At 34.1% G+C, this 19684-nt stretch overlaps 1 protein-coding gene and 1 long non-coding RNA gene across 3 annotated transcripts in view; both read left to right on the top strand.

Annotated features, from left to right (window-relative positions):
- The first annotated feature begins 65 nt into the window (after window positions 1-65).
- LOC136038357 (uncharacterized) lies at window positions 66-16532 on the top strand. 2 transcript variants are annotated; one of them, XR_010620202.1, is made up of 4 exons: window positions 66-611; window positions 5003-5222; window positions 13389-13492; window positions 16385-16532. It is a non-coding gene; the product is annotated as an uncharacterized LOC136038357 (long non-coding RNA). The 2 variants fall into 2 exon arrangements; XR_010620201.1 differs by having other exon boundaries at window positions 68-590.
- Window positions 16533-18231: 1699 nt separating this feature from the next.
- Window positions 18232-19684, top strand: part of LOC136038368 (zinc finger protein OZF-like) — a 7210-nt gene continuing 5757 nt past the window's right edge. Inside the window, exons 1-2 of the mRNA XM_065721438.1 lie at window positions 18232-18284; window positions 19238-19347. Coding sequence (XP_065577510.1) covers window positions 18232-18284; window positions 19238-19347 — 163 coding nt within the window. The remainder of the gene's footprint in view (window positions 18285-19237; window positions 19348-19684) is intronic.

Genomic DNA, 19684 nt, shown 5'->3' with positions numbered 1-19684 from the left:
TCCATTGCTTTTTTCTGCTTTTGGACACAATTACTAATTGCATTGTTTGCTTATTTGTGCAAAGTAAAATTGTAATTTAGCCGTACTCACCCTCACCAAGAGTGAAAAACTTTAATGGTAAATAACATAGTTCGAGCAAACTTACTATTACTTGAAGAGGCTCTGGGAACTGTTTTAATGTCTGCCTTCCTAGCGCAACTAAACTGAATGATCACTTACATCCAACAAGTCCCTATTGCTGTAGTTTCTAGACTTGATTTTGTAACGCTGAAGTAAAAATTAATTGATTACCCATTATAAAATTAATTGATTCTAATTAATTGATCCATTTATTGATCCATTAATTGATTCTAAGACATTTGAATGAAAAAAAAAATAGAAAAGCATATGTTAGCAATCTTTTTCCAGTCTTGTTTTAGGACCCCAAACTTGGCAGCGAACAGACTCGATGTTATCTTAATTATTCAGCGAACAATAATTCATGAGGATATATAAAGAGCTTTATTTTATGACTCCTCAGTTATAATTCAACATGTTGCGATATTTGTTCTTATTCCTTGGACTACTTGGCCTATTTTCGCTTAGTTTTGGTAATTCAGTCTATTTTCAAAGTAATTGAATTATTCTCATTGAGTCCTTGCATAGTTTTCCATCAACTCTTTAAACTCAGAGCTCTTTGACTCAAATCTCTTTCAAAGAACAACTTTTTCTTCTGAAAATACAAAATGCAGTGGGATTTCAGTCGAAGGAATTAATCGACTAAACCTTTTTTCTATTTTATGTTTAATTTTGTTATTGAGTTGTAACAGGTAAGGGAACACAAAAACAAGTTAAATATATTTTATTTTTCACATTCAATAATGCAAATCTAATATACAAAAGAAATCTAAAGGATAAAAAAGGTAAAAATCCACAAGCTAAAAAAATTATCCGAAAAAATCATAATAATTTCCTTTCTTATTTAATTTTCGATTTATTATCTTACCCAGGCAAGTAGACAGGAATTTTTTTCGGGGGGGGGGCCAAAACCTTCAAAACAGCAGATATTAAGTAGTACTTTTCTTATTTAGCAACTAAATAAAGGCAAAAAGCACGTATGTCAGAAAATACAGATTAACTTTATCTATACTTTAAATTGTAACCTTCGAGCAGAGCTAATAGCAAATTTTTCCAAAATTTCATCGACTGATACAAGAACATCTCTGTGGACATTCAAGAGTGCCAAGCCATTCAGTCGGTCTTCACTCATCCGACTGCAAAGATACGTTTTGATCCTTTTCATCGAAGAAAATGACCTCTCAATACATGCTGCAGACGTGGGAGTGACACAAAAGATGCTCAGTAGCTTGTGAATGTTCGGAAATATTCCACGCTAGCCATCACAGCGGAGTCTGAACTCGTTAGATCTTATTTTATTTATTCAAAGAGAAAAGAAAACACATAACAACAATAATAATAAAGATCCTAGAAGCGAGCTTGTTAAGGACCAATCTGAGGCATATAATTTGATCAATTCCTTATGATCGCTGCTAGGCTGTTTCACAACAAAAGATGGCAGTATTCCGCTGAGGCCTTTCAGCGTGACCTTGTGCTTTGTGAATCGAGATTCAAGTGATTGTGTTAGCTGATCTACAAATGGGAGGAAAATGGAAACGCGATAGTAAAATTCTATATGTTTTTCTGCCGGGATATCACTTGCGATTTTGAAAAGGTTCCTCTTTCGTGCCATGACAAGAGTAACTTCTAGTTCCCTGCATAGCCTAGTTGCTTCCAGAAACAGCTGATGAAACCTTCTCTCGGCACTATTTCGGATTTCTTTGAACATTTCTGTTACACTTTTGACGCACTGAATGCACATAACCATATCTATGTTTTCAGACTGCAGCAGCTTAGATAGATTCAATGTATACCCAAGAAAAAAATCCATCACAATGAGGGTCACTATGTAGTTCAAGCTCAGGATGTTGCTGAGCAGACTTTTGGCTTTCGACAACGTTACCGAGTCCCCGTCTGTTTCTATCTCCTCTAGGGCCTTAAAGATAGGCACAATCAACTGTTTTGAGATCTGAATAGCATCATGTCTTTCGACCCACCTAGTTTCGCACAAACCTTTAAGATTAAGTGCAGTATAAGTTTTTAGGATAGCGCTTCACTTTGCACTACAGTGGAAGAAATTAACTGTTTCACGAATTACCATCATACAGTGCTTGATTTCAGCTATTTTGATCTGATCTTAACGGAAACTGCACTGTCTAATTATATACTCCTAACATTCTCTAAGCAGAATTTCCAAGTCCCTAACTAAGAAATGGGAAATTTCTGATGTTACATGGTTTTTATTATTATTTTTGTTTGCTAGTGTATCGAACAAGCAATCGTAAAAATTCTGGAGGAATCTCATTTCAACATGTATTGTTAGCTCTTAAAGAGTATTAAGGCATAATTTATAGTTGTCGCTCCCGGGACTGTGGATGCCATTGTATCCGATCTATCAAGTATTTTAAACAAAATGGCGATTTTAAAACGCTGATTCAGTGGAAATCGGGTATATAAGGACCCTTAAGGCACATTTGTTGTTGGTCGATCTGTTCTCCAATCATTTTTAGCCAGAAAAAGGAACTAGAAAAAGAGTTCGGTTAGGGGCAAGAAGACTGAAGCCTAAAAGTACGTTTTAGGCTCAAGTTATGTTCATAGCGATTTAGAACCAGTGATTAATCTATTATGTCCTACTGAAAAGGAAATTTTAGGGTTAACAGTGCAATATGGGTGCTGTGGGGGTAGCTCTTCTATTGCGAAAAAGTTGGTTTTAATGAAAAATGATAGTATCCAAAATTGATCCATTAAAAGCTGTACTTTATCCTGAAAGGGGGGATAAACGCCCTAATATCAAGGATAATTCTATTTTGCTGTGGAAAGACAAAACTTTCTTTACAAAAAAAAATAACTGTACAATCGCTAATTGTGGGGTTGGTTTGGACAATGTCTGGATGCACGCCACTGTAGTTGTCCAAATCAACCCCACCTGAAAAAAAGCCTGAAACCTCACCTATGCCCCAGAACTTACAGATGGCACCAAAAACCAAAATCGAAACAACTTAACAAAGTCTAAGTTAAACGTGTCATGCATTAAGAAAGCTAAATGTTTATTAATATAGGCTGAATTAAATCTCAAATTAAAGAAGATTCAGGATGCCTTTTCTTGTTTTTTCAGTTTTTTTCAAATATTTCCAAAACAAATTATTGTCTCTTGTAATTCTTGCTGCTGCTTATCTCCTAATCATATATTTCTTTTTTCTTGCTGTAGCATATCTTTTAACCGCATATTCCTTTTTCTTCACTTTCATTTGTTGTTCTTTCTGTTCCTTGTTGTCGTATGTCTTGTAACCGCATATTTCTCTGTTCTTCAATTTGGTCTATGACTCGTTTTAATTTTCAATAGCGCTTACCTTCTAATCGAATATTTTTTTGTTCTTCGATTATAATTATGAATTGTTCTGATTGTCGTTGTCCCAAGTATACTAACTGTATTCAACGTTCGTCTTTTAGAAGGTTACAGAAGGTCCTGTAACATGATGCAATTTTTAGTTATACAAACCTACAGATTTCCAAGTCCCCAGAGTTGTTCATCAAACCACAGGGACTTTTGGGGAAACACATGGGAATATGCAAAGTTTTGTTTATTTGGGGGCGAAATGGTCCAACTGCTTCTCGGAAAAAAAAACAACTAAAATTTGACCTTCGAAACTATTGCTTATAAAATTTCTAATTCCCACCTCCTTTTAATTTTAAGATTTCTCAAATTTATTAGTTCTGGGCCATTATATTTTGTATCTTCGGTATATTCCGACCCAAGTACCTTCTTCAGAAAGACTTATAGATAAGAAAAGCTTTTTAATTTTTTGAGCTTTGTTTAAAAAATTGTTTTATTTCCCAAAGAATTCTGTCAGGCTTTTCATCTTTTGTCATTTGTTGTTAATTGAACTGCTTAATTAATTATCTTTTTTTTGGCCTGGAGATTGACAGTTCTAGATTTCTAAATGTTTAACAGTTTTTAACATTTCGTTTTCTTGTCAACAAATTTGAGTTCTTAGATCAGGCTGTACAGCTGTTTAACCAGAAGGGGGAGTGCAGTAGGGGTGCTCAGAACTTTAAGGGGACAGGAAAAAAGGCTACACTATGGGAAATTAGTTACAAAAATGAACTTTTCAAATATTCGAATATTGCTTGAACAAATGCTCTTTTTTAATAGAAAATAAAAGTCAAATTAAATTAAAGTGTTAGCTAAACTTTGCTAGAATTTCATAAATATTCATAACTAATTTCCAGGAATGTTTTTTTTTTTTTTTTTAATCAGAAGTTATTTGTTATGATTTGAATAATTTGTACCCTTCGAAAATTATATGTGTCTGTATACGTAAAGATCAAGGGTGCATCCAGGAGTCTTGTTTAGGGGAGGTAAATATTTTTTTAGGGGGGGGGAGGTCTTTCAAAAAGAAACTTGAAAATTTTTGTTTATTTGCATTTTTGTTACGTTTTTACGTGTCGGACTGAAATTTCGGGGGAGGGAGGTAGAACCCAGGTCACCCCCTGGATACGAATTCAAAGTGATAACTTATTTTTAAGTAGATTGAGATGCTAAAATAGTAAATTTATTGAATCGCTATCTCCCCTGCTATAGTTTCTTTGTAACAAATGGCATTGCACCCTTGTGATACAGAGCAGTAACAAGTGCCAATTCGCTCAGTTTTATTCTTGAACTTAAACACGAAACCCTAAGATATGTAATTAATAGCAGTCATTAATAACAACACTGTGATTAGGCTTTTGTCGTTGACGTCAAGTTTTTCTTTTATTTAACATTTTAATTTTTGGTAATTCAAAGTCCGATGCATTCTATCACCCATGACTTCTCTTTGTGGCAGTGAAACCGGTTTCTGAGATTATACCTATGCGTCGTTCTTGAGTGTGTTTCGTTTAATTAACAATTAAATTACTTTTTTAGGGTTAGCAAAACCAGCCAAAGATATGAAGGAAGAAAGGTTTCCTGGAAGCAGAGAACGGATCCTGTATAATCCAGAATTCAGCTTTTCACGGAAAATTTACAATCCATTATTTTTTTTACAATTTACGCCTACCAAATTTACATGAAAACCAATACTTTCATGAAGTCCAGTTGGGAGGAAGTGTTTCCTTGAACTGTCCAGACAAATACAACTTGTGGGGTAACTTTTTTTGCTCCTTAAAGCTGCACAAAGAAAAGCCTCTCTTGTCATTATGTTGTGCTAAAGAAAGGTTAGAAACCCCCTGCGAAACAAACTAAAAAATAAACGGAGCTAAAACCAACTTATTGGTCATATCATAAATGATAGACTAAAACATTTCTTAAGCAAGATGTACTAATAATGGTACGATATTTCAGTACTTATAGGCTATATAATAGACACTCGGGAAGGGAAGTTCGATTAATGCTAATGAAATCAAACAAAATATGATGAATATATAATAATTTGGAAACAAATTTGGGCTATATATTTGCACATTAGGTGTGTGGGGGGGGGGAAGCAGAGCATACATTAAATGCGTAAACTAACCATCGCTGCATTTAATTCATACTTTGGTCCCCCCCCCCTTAATGTGCAAATATATAGTTCAACCTTTTGATAAAGCTAATGAAATAAAACAAAATCTTATGAAAATATAATACTTTATTAGGAAAAATATAAAATTACAACTTAGAATTATGTACCTAGAACGCAGGAATGTCGTTAAAAATCACGTTTAAAGGGGGTCTTCCTTCTGCCTTTACTACCACATGCCGCATGTACTCTAGTAAGCATGATTGTAAATGATGGCTGGATGTACCTCAGTACCGTTTATTACGCTACTTCACGGAAACTGCGTTCTCTCTACTTTTTGGGTAGAGGGACCGGTTTCTGGGTCGACAAAATTATTTTTGTGGTTTACTGTTAAGTGAGTGAAACCTGCTTGTTCCAGCTCTCTTGTGTTGTAGCTCTTCCAACAATCTGAAATGATTCTTGATCCTGACTGTATGTAAAGCTTAATTTTTTGGTGTAGTTTCTGCTTCTCGGTCGGGGACCTCCACTAAAAAAAAATTCCCCAGTTTCCTTGCACACTCCACCAAACACCCATTGCTGCAGTTTTCCTTTATTTACCCGAAATCTTAACTTGAACATCTATGGTGAGACACTATTTTCTATCACCAGTCAAAGCGAACTATCTGGTTACTATCCCATCTGATCTCTACCATCCAAATGATCGACAGTATAAAGAAGTTTCTTGACTAGTTTCTTGGGTCGAAATTTTATAGTGTCTATCATATGACGGATAAGTACTGATAATCTCTATGAGAATTACCCCTGTCTTGTAAAGTTAACCAAATTGAGTGCCTGGCCTTACAAATAGATCATTTTTTGGATATTTTGAATCTCCAAGAGACCCATCAAAGGGAAAGACGACTATATTTAGGTTTCACTCGGACTTTCTTTTTCCAGGAAAAAAGAAAACCATGAAACATTAAGTTTTTTGTGATTCTAATGTTTAAACATCCTTAAATTTGTCTATCGAAGAATAACTACGGGCCTGTGAGAGGACCATATATAATTATAACAAATTATCCATATTTTTCACAATTTTGGGTGAAATACAGCATTTATTTCTGGTGGCATTTTAATTTTGATAGTTCGTCTTTTTAAACTCGTTTTCTTTTTACTTTCTTGTAATTTTTTTTTCCGTTTCCTTTTATCCTCGTGAAACTGATTTTTGTTCATGAAGTTTGTTGCATGTTGTTATTTCTCTTCGTGAACTTGTACTTTGATTTTGATCCTCGTGAAATGGATTTTGTTCACGAAGCTTATTGTTTGCTGATATTTTTTCATTCAACTTGTTGCGTGCTGATTTATGTTCCTGGAACTTGCTGCCAGGTGATTTTTGGTTGATAGCAAATTTTTCAAAATACCAGAGTGTTTCCAGTTAAGTTCATTTTCCCTTAAATTTCTTGTAATTTTCCCATAGTTTCCCTAGTGTCCCAAGCATGTCCGAATTATGTGATAATTAGGTGAAAATATCACAAAACCTAAAAATATTAGGATGCGTTTGGGACAAGGTGATCTCATGTAAGTTGCTACTCCTATTGCCTGAAGATGAAATATGGAGTCATTTTCCTTCAAATCCACCAATTTAAAGCTTTAATTAGTTAATTCATGTCTTTTTGCTACACACGGGTCTGAATTTTTATCAGCCAAAAAGAAGACATCAATGATATTATCCGAGTAAAACTTTTTTTTTAAATGTAGACGCTGAAACTAAATTACACGAAACATTTTTAACAGATCTGGTTTCAACACACCAACAGACTTGGTAAAGGCAAGTAATAACCTTTTAGTCTAAATAAATTAGATTAGGATTCCAGAGAAACTAAATTCAATAAAACATTTTTTAACATATCCGGGTTTAACATATCAACACATATTCATAAACGCCGCAGACTTGGCAAAAGAAAGTAATAACCTTTTTGCCTAATTAAATAAAAAAAAACTAGTTTAATTTACTGAAAGTAAGGAACGCATTAAAGCTTAAAACAAACAGAAATTACTCCGTGTATGAAAGGGGCTGAACCCTCTTTTCAACTCCCCACTCTTTACGCTATAGTTTGACTCTTTCTCTCAATTCTACTTTATTAAACAGTAAAAAAAAACTTTAGCGTAAAAAGTGGGGCGTTGAGAAGAGAACAGCCCCTTTCATACACGGAGTAATTTCTGTTCGCTTTATGTTTTAATGTGACTCCTTACTTTCAGTTAAAAAAATCAATTTTTTTTATTTAATTTCTGATCGTTTTTGGATTAATGCATGTTTGATTTTGGTCTCTTTGCACATAAATTATTAAAATGAAATTTGTATATTAATTCTTTTTTTGGCTAAAAGGCTTTCTCTTAATTTTGATTAGACAATTTTTGGAAAAAAAGATGGGGGAGGAGGCCTAATTGCCCTTTAATTTTTTGGTTGAATTTTCTCTTCCCCCATGACAGCCTCATTGAATTTCTCTTCCCCATGACATATTTCTCCAAAGAAAGATCCTCCTACATAGCTCTCTCCCCTCAACCCTCCCCCCCAACCCAAAATAATCCCCCTGAAAATCATCTGTATTCTTTCCAATAGTCATTACTGTATATAAATACTGGTCAAAGTTTGTAACTTGCAGCCCCTCCCCTTGGGACTGTGGGGGAGTAAGTTATCCCAAAGAAATATTTATTATGGTTTTCGACAATGTTGAACAAAATGAATATCTAAAAATTTTGATCCGTTGACATTGGGAGAAAATGGGCGTGGGAGGGGTCCTAGGTGCCCTCCAATTTTTTGGTCGCCTAAAAAGGAACTAGAACTTTTCATTTCCGTTAGAATGAGCCCTCTTGCGACATTCTAGAACCACTCGGTCGATTAGATGACCCCTGGGAAAAAAAATTAACACGCACCTGTGATCGGTCTTAGGGCAAAAAATACGAAGTTCCACATTTTTGTAGGTAGGAGCTTGAAACTCTAACAGTAGGATTCTCTGATACGTTGAATACGATGGTGTGATTTTCGGTAAGATTCTATGACTTTTAGGGGGTGTTGCCCCTATTTTCAAAAATAAGGCAAATTTTCTCAGGTTCGTAGCTTTTGATGACAAAGACTAAAATTTGATGAAACTGATATATTTAAAATCAGCACAAGAATCCGATTCTTTTGATGTAGCACTTAGTATCAAAATTCTGTTTTTTATAGTTTTGTTTGCTATTGAGCCGGGTCACTCCTTATTACAGTTCGTTACCACGAACTGTTTGAAAATTCCAGATAGATCTTCATCTAAGAAAATAAGAAGATAAGAAGCCCTTTATTGCACAAAACAGACATAAGCATTCAATAATGGTTCATAATTGATGCTCTGTGAAACAATTTGAGTGCAGCTCAAGTGGTCTGAGTGGTCTAATAGTTCTATGATCACTTCTAAAAATTTTTTTAAAATTTCATAGATTTTTTTTTAATAGGAATTATTCTATTAGGAACATTTTGACTACTATCAGGAGAAATTAATACAATTTTCTTAGCTTTATGCAAAATGAGGGAGATAAAAAATTGATAATGTCTTAGACAAGGGCATACACAGGATTTTGTTTGGAGGGGGAGGCTTAAATTTATCTGGAATGGGATGGGTGTGTTTCTGTTGTGTGGGAGGTGTCTTTTTCTTAGGAGGAAGATTATTTGCATCTGGGGATTCTACATAAAAAGTTTAAAAACGCATCAAAAATGTGTCTATATAAGTAGGTAAATAATTTTATTGCCCCAAAATTTACATGGAATTAGAACAGAGCATAGCAAAGGAAAATAGGAAAGAAAATTCACAATAGGGAACATCACAAAACGTAACTACATAATATGTACATTAGCAAATCTACTGGCACAGGATGACTAGCCACGGTTTTCTCTTCCCTTAGGGTTTTTCAGAAAATTATCGGCGACATGGTTAACACAGACTGTTGGATCCGAAACATCAATATTACCCATGATATAAGAGTTACTCGTCCATGGTGGAAGTCACAGAAGGAACTTCGCGAAACGAAAAAACAGAACTCTTACTTTTACACACTTAGCGGACGACAGATATTTCCAAAAAGGTGCTATATACAGTATATGTGGAAGGACCATGGCACTATGTAGTGACGCAAGATATTTACTAAGGAACCAATATCTGTTACCAATAATTGACCTGTAAGCAATCTGGATTTTCACTTCTACGTGGCGCACAAGCAGCGTCCCGGTAGAGTGGAAGCTTTGACCGATTAGTAAACCAATGTGAGTAATACTTTCAGATGGTTTCACAACTGAATTGCCCAAAGGGAATTCTTCTTTTCAGTTCTCTGCACTGAAAAACAAGACACTTTAAACGTGAAACCTGCGTTATTTTATTCTTTATTCAACACATCCAATTCTTCGCCAGTGGAACAGCAGACCTGTTCAAATTGAGCAAGTCGTCAGGATATATAATCAACAAAACATCTATCCCTTTATAAACATAAGACGTATTTACTTGGGACTATGCCGGCAGAACACCATTGCTGTACAAACTCGGAGACACAACTGAACCTTGCCTGACTCCTTTACGGACCAGCACAACAGCGGATTCGACCAGATTTGAGAGTATTTTGATTTGCGCTCTTAGGTTTATTTTAAAAATAATAAAATAATCTGACAATACCCAAATTTAGCCCTTGTTTATACGCTTCTTGAAGCCTCTGCGCGTGCACGGACGTGTCAAAAGCTCGGCTAGAATCAAAAAAGCAAAAAAGTAGTGGATCACATGTTGCCTCAGAATCAGACAAAATAGCAGCAAAAGCGAACAGAGCATCAGCGCAACTGAGCCCTACCATAAAAGCAAACTCGTGGTTTTACATTTGGCAACAGTGTCTAACTTTTAACAATACAATAAGCATTTCTAGAAGATTGCATAAAACTGGCGATACAGTAATTGGGTAATATGAGAAGTATATCTTAGCTGGCTTCCCTTTTTTTCAGAATGAGGTTAAGCCGAGTACAGAAAACATCGGGTACAAAACTGACTACGAATATAATCTGGTAAAATAATGTCAACATTTCATACAAAAGACGAGTACCATTCACAAAGGGGTACCATTCACATTCAGAAAGGGCTTTGGTATACACACATTAACACATGCTTTATTTGGTTTGCGGTTGGAGGAGTGACTTCCTATTAGCACATTCACTATCCCACTCCCGTTTGGTGTGCATGTGACTTGTTCTATTTGAGACTGAACTACTTGTAAGTACAAACGTGAAATCTTTTGTCTTTTGGAAGTCACTATCCCAAGATGAATTTATAAGGAAACGTATATGCATAAAAACTAGTTTTTAAATGCAAGTTTAAATGGCTCTTTGTCATGTTACAGCAGCCTGGTAGTTCTACTAATTAATAGACGATTTACAAAAAATGTTAAGGGGACTGAGAGCTGGAATATACAAGAGGGGGATTGTAAACCTCAGGCATAGAGTTTTCAACCATGGAGATTACAATGCTTCTTTATTCGTTCTTTCAAACTCTTCCGTTCTAGAAATGGCTCCCAAAAGGAACTTCTTCGTCCTATATTTTAATTCCAGTTCTAGGCCTTTCCACCCTCCCCAGTGTCTACCCCTCTGCCTTCTCCCCCACCCCTTAGAAAATCCCCCGTGAAAAATAACCCTTCGCAGAAAATACTCTTGTCACAGAAAAACACCATTCCACGGAAAATAACCCTCCCAGAAAAATACCCCCCTGAAAATACTCCCCGTGGAAAATAAAGCTTTTCAAATTGAAGAGGTTCGTTTGAGCTTTTTTTTTTATCTTAGGGGGAAGGAATTTTGGTACTTGTGTATTATATGCCAATCACTCAAGTTTACGCTATGTAAAACTCAAGAACAAACTGGTTTCTTCGTTAGTTTCTTTCAGCTTAAAGTGAGACAAGACAAAGACAAGTGACAGAATAGACGGGAAATATATAATTTGGCTATATATTTTCACATAAGGGGGGAGGAGGATAAAGTATTTGGACTGTTTGAAGTCAAAAAACAATTCTTACTTCATAATATGCAAAAGAATCGTACCTAACACATTTTGCATGCTGACCCGCTATACTTTCCCTCGCCCCTTAATCTGCAAATATATAGCCTAAATTTGTTTCTAAAGTAACAAAGAAACTAACAAAGAAACCTGTTAGTTGTTGATCTTTACTCATCATAAACTTGAGTAAGTAGGGTATGATACACAAGTATCGGCATTTTTTATGGATAGAGCCAGAAATTTCGGTATTATTTAAAAGCGATCAGAAGTTAAATAAAAAAAAATTCAACCGAAACTATGGAGCATCATCAAACCTTAAAACGAGTGGAAATTATTAATAATATAAAAGGGATTGCCTCCTCTTCAAGACGTTGCTTTTTACGCTAAAGTTTTTTTCTTTAGAATTTTAAAATAAAGATTATTATTCTAATTAAACGGCTATTGTGTTTGAGGAATCATTCGTAAAAGGCTAAGAAAAACAAAGTCAGAACTTTAGCGTACAGAGTAAGTTCTTGTGGAAGGGGAAAAATCCTTTCAAATACGTAATAATTTCTGCTCGTTTTGCTTTCAGTTGAAAAACATTCGTTCTTATGGAATTGGACAAATAGTTAAAACTTAAGCGTATACACCAAGGTCTTGTAGAAGGAGAAACTCCTTTCTTTTACGTAATGATTTTTGTTTGTCTTTAGTTTTGCTGTTGCTCCTTACTTTCGGTTGAAAAATTGAAAGAAACCGGCAACTTTTCGGGGGGGGGGGTATTTTCCGAACTGCTATTTTCCACGGGAAAGATTTTCCTCGTTTTTTTTTTCTTGGGGGTAAGTTCTGGGGGGGGGGGTAAACAATGGCAACGGTTACATTTTGTGCGACAACCACACAATGTTGAATAAAAAAAAATTAAATATAGATTAGGTTCTAAATGAGCCCCTAACCATTTCACTATTACATTCCAGCAACCCACTAGTGGTGAAAAATTTCTCACCAGAGGGTTAAAAATGTATTTATAAACTTTTGGTTACAATAGGCCGTTGAACGTTCTTTACTAGGTTTCAGATATGGTTGGAACCATGCCAACGTGGATATTAGAGAATGCTGCGTTTATTTTGTTTCACTTGAGTCAAAAGTACTTAAAAACCTTTTCATGTTCATTTTGATTTACTCAATTTATACTTTTTACCGTCCAAGAAGCAAGGGACTACTGCCAATGTGCTACATAGAAGTTGATTCCTCATGAGGGCTTTTCGGATCAATTTATGAATTCACCGTTTTTTTTTAAAGTCTATTGAAAAAGGATATAAAAAAGACTTGTATTTCAAGAGATTGATACTAAAATGTGCATTGTACCAAGATAAATATTGAAAATTATTTAATTCTTATTCATTTTGGTTTAAAAATTTTTTTTTTATAAATCTTACATACAGAGTTTATATTATTAGATACTTGGAACTTATTTCATTGACCCTACACTCAAAACCGATTTTTGTTGTGACTTCAGGTATGACTTTGGATCAAAACGATTGAATGTCGATTTGTTGCGTCTGAAGTATCTAAATTATATACCGTTAAATCTAATAATATACCCTAATCTTTGTTTGTAGCCCTTTTTTCTAGCAGGACAGCCTACAACTCTTGATTTTTAGCATCTTCACTAGTGTTTAGCTTATTGAAGGGGAAATAAATTACCGGCCCCTTCCTGCAAATGAATCACCTTGGCCAGTGTTTGAACGTTCTTAAACATGTACGTTACAATGTGTAATTTTATAAATTTCAACTTCTATTTTAGCTGACGAAATATCAGGAGTAAAACAATCCTATTATTATCAGAAGAAACGCAACTGGATCCGAAGAAACGGATCCGAAGAAACGTTGTTTTTAGGCACCGAAAAAGTAAGTCCATGATTAATTACGGTAGTATAATGTTCCCATCAGGATGATTAGTTCTCCTAGATTATTTAGTAGACTATCAAACAGTTCGTGGTAACGAACTGTAGTAAGGAGTGACCCTGCTCAATAGTAACCGAAACTCTAAAGCACGGAGTTTTGATACCAATAGTTACATTAAGAGAATAGAATTTTAGTACTAATTTTAAATATATAAGTTTCATCAAGTTTTGTTTTACCCATCAAAAGTTAAGAGCCTTAGAAACTTTGCCGCATTTTAAAATGGAGGGAAACACCCCCTAGAAGTAATAGAATCTTAACAAAAATTACACCATAAGATTGAGATTTAGTGTGTCCGACGACCATACTGTAGAAGTTTCAAGCTCCTATCTACAAAATTGTAGAGTTTTGTGTTTTTTTTTGCCAGAAGACAGATCACGTATGCGTGTTTATTTAACTATTTAATTTATTTTTCTAGGGGTGATCGTATTGACCCAGTGGTCTTAGAATGTCACAAGAGGGCTCATTATAACGGAAATTAAAAGTTCTAGTGCCCTTTTTAAGTGTCCAAAAAATCAGAGGGTACCTAGGTCCCCTCCCACGCTATTTTTTTCCAAAAGTCACCGGACCATTCAGTTCAACACAGTAAAAAAAAACAATTAACTATGTCTTTGGGGACCACTTAATCTCCCACAGTCCCCGGGGGAGGGGCTGAAAGTTAAAAACTTTTACCATTGCTTACAGATAGTAATTGTACAGTCGTTTTCAGAAGAAATTTTTCGCTTTGGGATGGGGGTGGGTCGAGGAAGGGGGTTACGTGGGAGTATCTTTTCATGGAGGTATTTATCATGAGGGAAAAAAATTTCCATGAAGGGGACTCAGGATTTACTAGCATTAAAAAAAAAACAATGAGAAAATAAATAAGAAAACTAAGTTTTTTCAAGTGAAAGTAAGGAGCAGCATTAAAACTTAAAGCGAATAGAAAATATCCCCTATTTAAGGGGGTTCGTCTCCTCCACAATACCTTGCTGTTTACACTAAAGTATTTCCAGTAATTTAAGTTATTCTACGGCCTTTGTGATTCAGGGATCATTGTTAAAGATTTGGGACGAAATTAAAGCTTTAGTATAAAGAGCAAGGTATTGACGAGGGGGCAAGCCCCCTCATATATGCAATAAAAATACACAAATAAAGTAGTTCGTTACGTTAGTTAATTTGGAAGTTGCTTATAATTATTACTAATAGTATCGTTCATTAAAAAAATACAAAGTTCTAGTTGAATTTTTAAATAGCCAAAAATTGGAGGGCACCTAGGCCCCTTCCCACACTAATTTTTCCCCCAAAGTCACTGGATCTAAATTTTGAGATAGCCAATCTGTTCAGCATAGTTGAAAACCTTAATAACTGTCTCTGGGGATGACTTAATCCCCCACAGTCCCTGGGGGAGGGGCTGCAAGTTACAAACTTTGACCATTGTTTACATTTAGTAATGGTTATTGCGAAATGAACAGCTGTTTTCAGAGGGACTTTTTTACGTTGTGGTGGGGGTAGGTCGGGGTACATGGGAGGACTTTTCCATGGAGGAATTTATCATGAGGGAAGAAAATTTCTATCAAGGGGATGCAGGATTTTCTAGCCTTATTAAGAAAAACAATGAGAAAAAAATTAAAAAAGTTTTTTCAACTGGAAGTAAGGAGAAGTATTAAAACTTAAACGAACTGGTAATATTATGTATAGAAGGGGCTTTTCTCCTCCGCAATACCTTGCTCTTTACGCTAAAGTATTTTTAGTAATTTTTAACTATTTATTCTACAGCCGTTATGATTCAGGGGTCATTCTTAAAGAATTAGGATTAAATTCAAGTTTTAGTGTAAAGAGCAAGGTATTGACGAGGAGGTAAACCCCCTCATATACGTAATAAAAGTTTACAAATATAAAAGTTCGTTACGTTAGTTAATTCGTAAGTTACGTATATTTATTCCTAATAAAAACGTTTGTAAAAAAAAAATAAAATTTCTAGTTGTATTTTTAAGTAACCAAAAATTGGAGGGTAACTAGGCTTCCTCCTCTACTTGTTTTTTTTTCAAAATCGTCTCATCTACGGCATCTTTTAAAACAAATCTGGGACAATGAGTACGTAATAGGAACAGGATATTCCCAACAATTATGCAGCAAATAAGATATCATTTCCATTTTTTATCTAAAAAAATGAAAATTGATTGGACTTACCAATGTCCAAAATAAAGCATAATTATTTTTTGTTTTATTTTGAAGGCTTAAAAAAAGTGCAAAATAGTGAAACAAATGACCTCCCTAGCTTTAACAAGTCAAATTTTATTTAATTTCTTTGATTCTTATTTAATTTTTTGGTGAGTATTTCATGAGCATTTTTGTTTTTGAAGGCTTGGAAGATAAAGCAAAAGGAATGAAAAAAGTCGTACACATTCAGAATTTGAAAACAGAAAATTAAAAATTTTGGAACATCAATCCCACTTTACCTTTTTAGAATTATGACTACAAGAAAATTTAATATGCATTGAAAACTATAGACAGCACAAAATGAATATTATGAAATAATAAAATGAATGATTATCACAGAGATTATTTCAGATAAGATGGATTACGCAACTTCAACTATATAATAAATAAAAATTACATGCAAGTAGTTGCCTCATAGTATTACTAGAGTAGATAAATGGCTATTGATGCACTTATATCCGAATTTAGAACTGGAGATATTAAAGAATCTCTGTAAGCAGAAGGATTGAAAATTTGAAATTTTAGACACGTTTTTTCAAGGAGGTGGAACTTCATCGACTTCCCTGTCTTTATTCATGAAGATGAGAATGTTTTAGTGTATTAGTCGATAATCTAGTTTAATTTATTATGCATTTACAGATAACAGCAGATCCAAGATTGGCAATAGAAAAGGATGGGAACCTTACCATTCACAATATAAATCCCGGTGATTACGGGTGGTATTTCTGCGTACGTGGTATAATCCAATCTCTTATCATTCGGAAAACTATAGTTCATGGCATCTTTGGTAATAGTAAGTACTTTCCAATGATATCTGAATGTTATTCATCTATTTTTTGGGGCATATGCTCCTGGCAATACATGTTTTTGATTTGTAATTTAATTGCAGTTCTATGATATTAATGTTTGAACGCAATATTGTAGGATGGAAGAAACCCAGTTTCATCCAGCTACGCAGCTACAATTTGTAAATACCCTTAATATTTTTTTTTTATTGAGATCGGAAATTACCTTAATGTTTGTTAGATACCATTGAAAAAAGAAAAATAGCCTTTTCTTCAGTCACTTTAGACTATTCTCTAAGACAAAGTTTTATAATAAATGAACTCTTTATTAACTACAAAATTACAAAAACTATAAATACACACAACCGCCGGGGGAAGGCTCAAACAGCCTGGTGTTGGACGGCTGTAATCCTCTAATTCACAACCTAATTAATTAACAAAACAAATATTAAAGAAGGACAAAAACACTTTCACTCAATTACCCCTCAATACCAGAATATACCTAAAAAATGCTAACAATAATAATATATATATATATATATATATATATATATATATATATATATATATATATATATATATATGTTTATATATATATATATATATATATATATATATATATATTTATATATATATATATATATATATATATATATATATATATATATATATATATATATATATATATATATATATATATATATATATATATATAAATTAACTCCCCACTCTCAATAAATGTTTTTTTTAATTTTACTTTAAACGACCCAATATGTTCCGCCTCCCTAATGCCAGCTAAGATATCATTCCTAATAGCCGGAGCTAAATATCGAATTCCAAAAGCTGCACGTTTGGTGTCTCGGTGCTCAACAATAAAATTATCTGCCTCTCTAGTCTCATATCCATGGAGTGAACGATCTACTCGAAAAAAATACTTGTAAAAACTGGAGGACATGCATCATTGCAACATCGATACGCAAAAACAGCAGCTTGATAACCTTGAATCTGACCAATTTTAGGCACTTGTAATTTCTTAAAACATAAAGCGGTATCATTTACATTTTCTACATAATTACCAAGAAGACGTACTGTTTTATTTTGTAGGATCTGCACTCTTTTAAAATTTGCATAGAAATTACTAGACCAAAGGACACAACCATAAGAAATATAAGGCGCAACAATGGTGTGATATACTAATAAAAGAACTGATAATGGTAAAACATGCTTTAATTGACGCGAAATTTCCAAACCTCTAGCAACTTCAGCTGCAACAAGATCACTATGGTTCTTCCAAGATAGATTACAATCAAGCTGGAATCCCAAATAACGCACTTACTGCACCTGTGACAAAGGCCTACAGTCAAAATATATCTTTTTATAAGCACATGGAGGCTTACCAACTCTCCTATAAATCATAAAATTAGTTTTATTAACGTTCACTGAAGGCTCAAACTTGTAAATACAAAAAATGCCTTTAATACGCTATTTACTTTCAACAACAAATCATCGACAGATCTACTAGACACAGTTAAAGCAGTATCATCCGCAAAAGTCGTAATACAACACTCAGGTAAGTAGAAACGCATTGAATCAACATGCACAAGGTACAGAAGTGGTCCCAAAACAGATCCCTGAGGTACACCACACCATCTTAGTAAATCTAAGAAAAAAACTTAGTGAATTGATGGATCTGAAACAATAATGGATGCAGCGATAAATGTATCTCATCTTTTAAGTGCAAATTATGAAATCAGGTATTTGGGCTTAAGGAACAGCATTTTTAATTGATCCTTTCGGAATGCTTTAAAAAAAACTCATTAACAATGTCATAAATGTTGATCATTTAACAAAAGTAAAGTTAATGAAGTTTCAAAGTTTCCAAAGAATAGAAGTTCCATTCTAAAACGTTCCATCTGGAAAGTTCCAATTAAAAAGAATATAGGAAAGCTTGAGTCCAGTTTTGGGAGAGATGGTACTTTTATATTTAATTAATATTTATAATTTTTAAATCCATATAATGTTTCAGTAAGTGGTTCTAAGACGGGTACTTTTCCTACGCTAGAATAAAACTACCGTTCCCAGACGAAATCTAATTATAAACCATCACTATTCGTTTTCAATAATGATAAAACAGATTTTTTTTTCAGCCGAAAATTGGGTTCTGAGACCGATTTCCCGGCTAGAATTGAAAGTTGCATTATGTCTAATAAAACATTACTCTGCCTTTGTGTTTCAACAGGCTGCACAATGGCGATTTGAAAAATCTCACTCTTTGTTTGAAAATCAGAGGTTGTCAACACAATTTCATTGAATGGTTTTTGGAGGTAGGGATATTTCGTTAAGTCTAAATATTTGTAAAATATGGTAATTTTTATTAAAGAACTAACATATGGGCATACAACACAATTTATGTTTGATAAAAAAAAGTCAATAACAGCAATCGAATAAATAAGGGTGGACAACGTGAAAAACACATAATACAAAGATTGGATATAGGGAGCATATTTTTTTGGCTTATGTATAATACCAGTATTGCCTGTGGTTTTTGCTGCAATCATCCCTACATGCTTTTTAAAATCAAAACCTTCTCTACATACAACTTGAGATAATATTCAACACGTACTTTGGCAAATAAACATAGCAGTGCATCAGTTTGGACAACTTATAAACGCATTGAAATTGTACCAATATATTTGTTTTTCTTTAGCGCTGTTGAGTTTATACAACAATTAGTTTTCGTAATAATATTCGGAACTGTTGCTAGTGTGCTCGTCTCTGGCAATATTATTCATTTTCATAATGCTATTCAGGCTAGTGGTAATGTTAATACCATCCTCAGCACGCTCAGAATTTTTTTTTTTATGTCCCGAGTCCAAAAAATTGATCAAAATTTCCAAATAGTGTTAAAAATGTTGATGACACTCACACTTTTAAAAATAATATTAATAAACTGTATTATGTCATATCGAGACACAACATTTTTTACTTCCCAATCATATAGTTTTACCCCTGTTGGGTGTTTTAAAGTGAATTTACATGCTTAATTTTCTTAACCATATCCTCTTGTGAATATAGTTTATGTATTTGCTAGAGTTAGAAGGATTCCAACGCTTTTATAGCTTTCAGTGTGGGCTTTCCATGCCAATTGATTTCC

Source organism: Artemia franciscana, chromosome 18 (assembly GCF_032884065.1).
Source record: "Artemia franciscana chromosome 18, ASM3288406v1, whole genome shotgun sequence".
Taxonomy (NCBI): domain Eukaryota; kingdom Metazoa; phylum Arthropoda; class Branchiopoda; order Anostraca; family Artemiidae; genus Artemia; species Artemia franciscana.
The sequence above is the reverse complement of the archived record's forward strand: the minus strand, read 5'-3'. Positions and strand labels throughout refer to the sequence as shown.